This window comes from Euleptes europaea, chromosome 3 (genome assembly GCF_029931775.1).
Source record: "Euleptes europaea isolate rEulEur1 chromosome 3, rEulEur1.hap1, whole genome shotgun sequence".
Taxonomy (NCBI): domain Eukaryota; kingdom Metazoa; phylum Chordata; class Lepidosauria; order Squamata; family Sphaerodactylidae; genus Euleptes; species Euleptes europaea.
In genome coordinates, this window is record NC_079314.1 from 100995739 (window position 1) to 101002942 (window position 7204).

The 7204-nt window shown below is 45.5% G+C and overlaps 1 protein-coding gene across 1 annotated transcript in view; it reads right to left on the reverse strand.

The window, feature by feature from the left end:
• The window catches only part of DENND11 (DENN domain containing 11), a 31186-nt gene extending 30868 nt beyond the window's left edge, over positions 1–318 (reverse strand). Inside the window, exon 1 of the mRNA XM_056847241.1 lies at positions 102–318. Within this exon, the coding sequence (XP_056703219.1) occupies positions 102–318 (217 nt within the window). The remainder of the gene's footprint in view (positions 1–101) is intronic.
• Between the last annotated feature and the right edge of the window lie 6886 nt (positions 319–7204).

The window sequence follows — 7204 nt, forward strand, 5'->3', positions numbered from 1 at the left end:
AAAGGCAACGATTTGCAAAGGGGGGGGGGAGATCGCTGCCCCCGAGAGCGGCGGGGGGGCTCTTTGCACGGCAGGGGAGCCGCGCATCCATCGGCTCTTACCGGCGCGGGGGTCGAAGGTGACCACGAACACCGCCACGATCTGGTCCTCTTCCACCGGGTCCGGGAGGCGGCCGGCCGGAGGAGCCGGCCCCGGCGCCCCCTGGCCGCCGCCCCCTGGCGCGCCCCCCCACCCGCCGGGCTCGAGCGGCTCCGGCGCGGAGACGGCGGGGCCCTGGGCCCAGAAGAGGAGCGGCGCGTCGTCGGCTTGCTCCCCCATGGCCCGGCCGGCTGCGGCGGAGGCGAGGGGCGGCGCTGGGCCGGCCGCGGAGACGCCCCCCTCCCCGCCCCAGCCGAGGACGGGAGGCCGAGCAGCTGCCCGGCCCGGCCCGGGGGACAGGGAGCTGGGCCGCCTCCTGCCCTTGCTGCCCCTCTCCCAGCCGCGTCTTGCAGCTGCGGCCCCCTGCACGCCCCGCTTCGGGAGGGGCGGCCCCGGGGAGGTTTCCTCGGGAGTAAGGCCCGCCGCGTCCCCGTTCAGATTTACTCAACGCAGTCCAGGAGCAATAAAAATAAAAAATAGCGTCGATCCCATCATTCAAGCTTCCGAAATATCAATGAACGCATGGGGAAAGCGATTAAAATTGCGGGATCGTAGCATTATTCCATCTCTTGAGGCCATAATGTATGGGTGGTGTGTTTTAAAGTAAAAAAGGTAAAGGTAGTCCCCTGTGCAAGCACCGGGTCATTCCTGACCCATGGGGAGACGCCACATCCCGACGTTTTCTAGGCAGACTTTGTTTTATGGGGTGGTGTGCCAGTGCCTTCCCCAGTCGTCTTCCCCTTACCCCCAGCAAGCTGGGTGCTCATTTCACCGACCTCGGAAGGATGGAAGGCTGAGTCAACCTTGAGCCAGCTACCTGAACACGACTTCCGTCGGGATCGAACTCAGGTCGTGAGCAGAGCTTGGACTGCAGTACTGCAGCTTACCACTCTGCGCCACGGGGCTCGTTATACATTTTAGAGAATGTATAATGAACTAACCAAAGACTATAAAGGATCTTACACGCCTTTGTTCAGGGCCGAGCTTTTCTTTTTATTACTCGCCAGAGTGAAGCTGGGACTAGCGACTGCTAAATAAATCTTGTTCTTCCCAAGAAAAGTAGTCGGAGGCCTTTGTGTCTTGAACTCCAAAATCCAGCTCTTCAAATTTTGAAATCTTGAAAAATCTTTAAAATCTTAAAAAAGCAATTAAAATTGCGGGATCGTAGTGAGGCGGCAAGGGAGACTTCCTCCGACTATGGAAGATCCACTAATTTAACCATTTGTAATAATAGCCCTGCCCTGGAGGGCCCAGGCTAGCCTGATCTCGTCAGATCTCAGAAGCTAAGCAGGGTCAGCCCTTGGATGGGAGACCACCAAGGAAGTCCAGGGTTGCTGTGCAGAGGAAGGCAGTAGCAAACCATCTCTGTTAGTCTCTTGCCATGAAAACCCCAAAAGGGATTGCCATAAGTCGGCTGCAACTTGATGGCATTTTACACACACAATAATCTCTTTTCCTTTCTGTAAATGTATTGAAATGTATTAGGGCAGCAAGGGAATAGCTTGTTGCTGGGCAGGACATCTCTGGTGGGTGTCTGTGCTCTAAGTAATTGGGGCAAAAGTCATGGAGGGTTACAGTGAACCATAAGAAAGAACTGGGTGAAGCGACTGCTGTACTGCCGCCTCTCTGTCTGTATGACAACCCGATAGGCCCTAAATGTTGACGGGCTGTCATAATTTGAATTTGGATAAATATCTCTCCCTCAGTACAATCGGGACTCAGAGATTTGGCTCGCTAGAGCATCTGGGTCGTAGCTACAGAATAAATAACTGTTTTCTTGCTAACGGTCTCAGGTCTCTTTCCCCCCACGAACCCCGGTTTTACCAAAACATCACAATTATTCAATCTCTTATAAAATTTATAGCTTAAAAGCCTATATATGGCTCACCCAAGTTCCCTAATCTTTAGGGTTGCCAACCTCCAGGTTGTAGCAGGAGATCTCCTGCTATTACAAGTGATCTCCATCAGCTCACCTGGAGAAAATGGTCGCTTGGGCAACTGGACTCTATGGCATTGAAGTTTCTCCTCTCCCCTAACCCCGCCCTCCTTAGGTTCAAAAAACCTCCCGCCGGTGGAGAAGAGGGACCTGGCAACGCTACTAATCTTGTAGGCTAAAAGTTATTGCTAAAAAGCCTATACATGGCTTACCCAAGTTTTCCTAATCTTATAGGCTATCCAACCAAATTTGGTGATCTTAAAAGTGATCTCTTGATTCTCATCTGCTAACATTAGTGAGAAGAGAGTCCTATTTTTACCAAGGTGGCGGGAAATTATGGGGGTAATCAGAGTTTCCCTAATATGACTATAGATCTTACAATCAAAAAAGAGATGCTCTAGGGTCTCAATATTCCCATCTCCACATAAGAGGCGACTGCTGTGTTCAATGGCGCTCAATGAGCAGCCAGAAAGCTTCGGCTTTAAGCCCTACGAAATTTCAGTGGGACTCATCCCTCTAGTTGCGGGTTTGGGGGGCTGCCTACACGCTTATTTGATGAGTAAGCCCCATTGAGCCAAACAGAGAAACAAAATTTCACTGGCATGTAGCTGTTTGGGGGATTTAAATATTAACTCTCCTTTGGCTACTTCAAGCAGTTATCCAGAGGGTGGGGTAAAAGGCGGGATATAAATAAAGCACATAAATAAGTAAGCACTTCACTCTCATAACGGGGATATTGTGTGACAAGAAGAAAAGAAATGTTGGACCCCTTCATGCAGCCAACAGAATCAAGTAGCCAGCCTTTTCTGGAACTATCAAAAAGATTCCCCACTTTTAATAAGTTTGCCAGCCTCCAGGTACTAGCCAGAGATCGCCTGCTATTACAACTGATCTCCAACTGATGGAGATCAGTTCACCTGGAGAAAATGGTTACTTGGGCAATTGGACTCTATGGCATTGAAGTCCCTCCCCTTTCCAAACCCCGCCCTCCTCAGCCTCCATCCCAAATATCTCCGTGTCTTCCCCAACCCAGAGCTGTTAACCCTAACCATATTACAGATACACAAAGGGTGTACTCTTAAGTACATGTACTAGTTGGAAGGACCATTTTATTCAATGGGGTGTATTCCCAGGGAAATTGCTCACCAAAGGGTGGGTGGGGGGGAAATCCTACACATTAAAATACAATACAATTAACAGCAATTAAACACATAAACTATTAAATTAAACAAGAAAATCAGGACTGAATCAGCAGGGAAATGGATGTATTAACTTCATCCAAGGATGTGTGTGTTAATGCAAAGCTCTCTGCCTACAAGCCTATAACTTGGCTTGGCAGACTTCTTTAAGGTAGGAATGCCAAAACAAAGGTATCGTTAATGAGAAAAACTTACTTCTTTTGTAGTGACTAGCTTTGCTTCAGAGAGCCACAATCATTGGCCCCTTAATTGCAGGAGTAATAATTTTCTTCATCAAATAAAGCTGGATGTTAAGCAGGGTTGGTTCGGGTTATTATTGGATGGGAGACCACCAAGGAATACCAGGCTCATTATGCAGAGGAAGGCAATGGCAAACCACCTCCGTTAGTCTCTTGCCTTGAAAACCCTACTGGGTTGCTATAAGTCAGCTTGATGGCACTTTACACACACATAGGGCTTTTTTTTGCCTTATAGGGCTCCTGTGAGTTTAATGTTGCTTAACAACAGGCAGAAGTTCAACAGATACAGTTCCCTCCTCCCCTTCCCCAGCAAGGAAAAACTGCATTTACAGTGCAGTCCTAAATAAGAATAGCTATCCTTCTACGCCCATTGATTTAAATTAACTTAGAAGGGGTGTAAATCTGTTTATTAACTTCATTCATGTCCCACCTTTCCCCCCAATGGGGACCCAAGGTAGCTTAGGTATTTCTCCTCTCCTCTAGTTTATCCTCACAACAACAACCCTGAAGAAGAACAAATCTGAAGAAGTGAGCTGTGGCTCACAAAAGCTCATACCCTACCAGAAAATATTTTTGTTAGTCTTTAAGGTGCTACTGGACTCTTGCCCTTTTCTACAACAACAACCCTGTGAGGTAGGCTGGGCTGAGAGTGTGCAACTGGCCCAAGGTCACCCAGCAAGAGCGGGGATTTTCCATGGCAGAGCGGGGATTTTCTCCCAGATCCTAGTCTGACACTGTAACCACTACACCACACTGTTTAGGGTTGCACTGTTGTGTGGTGTAGTAGTTAAGAGCAGTGGACTTTGATCTGGAGCACGGGTTTGGCTCCCCACTCCTCCACGTGAGCAGCAGAGGCTAATCTGGTGAACTGGATTGGTTTCCCCACTCCTACACATGAAGCCAGCTGGGTGACCTTGGGCTGGTCACACTCTCTCAGCCCCACCTACCTCACAGGGTGTCTGTTGTGGGGAGGGGAAAGTGGTTGTAAGCCGGTTGGATTCTTCCTTAAGTGGTAGAGAAAGTTGGCATATAAAAACCAACTCTTCTTCTTATCTCAGGAGCCTGCTGGTATAAAGGAAGCAACCTCAACCATCATCTTGAGATTGCTTCATCATTTGTGACAGCAGCTATGGGATCTGAAGACTCTGATGAGGACGATGTTAGAAGAGGAAGAAGATGTACATCCTCATGAAAGTTGCTATCCGGGCAGCTTTAAACGAGACATCCCTTGTTTGTTTCTGGGTTTTCTGTCTGTTCCCCTCAGTCTCAAGAGTAAGCGACAGACAGTTTGAAGGGGTGGTGGTGGTGGGGACAACCTATCTTCTGGGAAGGAATTAGCAAACAAACCAAAAAAGAGTGTGTTTGGTTCCATCAAGTTGTGTAAGCCTTCGGGAAAGGAGGCGTGGAGAACTTATTGCGAACATTATTTTTTGAAGGATCAATCTAAAGGACAAATTTTGATTTAATCCCATGCATGCATTTTGTATAATGGCTAATTAGGATACTATAAGATTTGCATTAGACCAAACAGGAAAAGGATGCATTTTTTATAGAGACGGGGATTATAGTGTTAGCAAAAGTATCTACAATTTGTTTTTGGACGGAGGAGAGTGAAGGGGAAGTCACTTTTATTTGCATTAGACATTTTATTAGATTTTTAATTTGCATTTGTAAATTTCTATAACTGAGCAGTGCTACATGTATGATGTATTAAATGAGAAAATAATAAAAATTCTAAAAAAAAAAAAAAAGCTGTGTAAGTCTCTGCAGGATGGACCAGAAATCTGTTCATGAAGCTGCTCTTACTAACAGACACTAAGGCCCAGCATGCACCACAAACTCAAACCCCTTTTTTTAACAAGGAGGAGGGAATGGTTAGGGGTAATTATGATCAGACGATAAAAAGTTGTTGTTTTTAATTGCTAACTATTCAAGATTGTACAGTGGTTATACATTTTGTGGCGTGTTTAAGAAGGGCTGGCTTTATTTCCCTCGATTAGAATGGGCTGTGTTAAAAAGGGCTTACTAGCTGGCTGAATGCCTTCACATCTGCTGCCATTTTTGGGACTTCCCCCCCCACCTCTCCCAAGGGTATGGTGTTGTAGCGTACAAGGAACTACTATGTGGAATCTCTGTGTAGTTTATGTATGTACTGTGGGAAAGGACTCTTATCTGTTAAATAACTAAACTTTTGTGTGTGGGAAAAACAGCTGTAGGGAGAATAACTGTTCCTAACAAATCTGGATGTACACGAGTTTCATCTCTGGTTCGTGAATACTCAGAAGTAATTTCTGCTAAGTTCAGTGGCGCTTAATTCCAAGTCAAACTGCAAATTTAACAGGGTTCTGTTCTTCTTGTATTTTGGCCACGTGTCTTTTTATTGGTTGATGTAAAGGCCATTTTTTCCTCCGAATAAGCTAACTGTTCAAATAGATCTCTCTGGGTGTCATATGAATGCTGAAAGCTAGCTCTTGATAACTAGTCCAAATAATTTGCATGTTCAAGGTGGCTTTCTTGATGTCTTTGCTTGCTTTGGGGTAACTGCTGAGCTGGTTGGAAAGAGTTATCGGGTTGGAGGGGGATATATATTTTTGGGATGTTGGCTATAACATCCAGGGCTGTAGCCAGAATAATACCAGAGCACTTTTGCCTTGCATTAGATCTTTGACTTTGGCCTCGCATTAGATCTTTGACTGGGAGAGAATCCCTGCCTTTAGTCTGAAGCACGGCAGGTTTTATAAACTAAACAAAAGGAGCTTATTTTTAGAATAGAAATCCTGGTTTAAAACCACTTTCTTTCAATAACAGCCTTCTACCACAATTGTGTATGGTAGGGTTTCCAGCTCTGGAGATTTGGGGGTGACACCTGGGGAGGGGAAGGAGCTCGGTGGGAATGTGATGCCATAGAATCTACCCTCTAAAGCTGCTGCTTTCTACAGAAAATTGATCTCTATGGTCTGGAGATCAGTTGTAATTTATTTATTTTTATTGATTTTGTTTTATTTGATTTCTAGCCCACCCTCAATCCCCGACCAAGGCCAGGCTCAGGGTGGATCACAACAAATTCAATTACAATAAAAAGATAAAATCAAAACATCTCTTAATTAAAAGTATTAAAACAGATAGTAGTAACTTAAAATATCGATGGCGCTAGGGTTGCCAGGTCCCTCTTCCCCACCGGTGGGAGGTTTTTGGGGTGGAGTCTGAGGAGGGCAGGGTTTGGGGAGGGGAGGGACTTCAGTGCCATAGAGTCCAATTGCCAAAGCAGCCATTTTCCCCAGGTGAACTGATCTCGGCTGGAGATCAGTTGTAATAGCAGGAGATCTCCAGCTAGTACCTGGAGGTCAGTAGTCAAAGAAACACAGTTGTAGGCTAATATTAACACAATTGCCAGTTCCTGTATTGTAACATTCATACATTAACACAATTGCCCATTTTTGTATTATAACATATAATACATAATGAAACAGTTTGTATAAATTGTTGTGTCACAGTATTACTTCATAATGCAACAAGGCACAATTGTAATGAAAAATAATATCCTAATAAAGTCAACAGAACTTTTTGAAGGTTTGTTCCTTATAATTCTTTCTTCTTCATAAAATTTGGTTTATGTCCTTATAAATGGTGAGCCACATAAACCAAATTTTATGAAGAAGTATTATAAGGAACAAACCTTCAAAAAGTTCTGT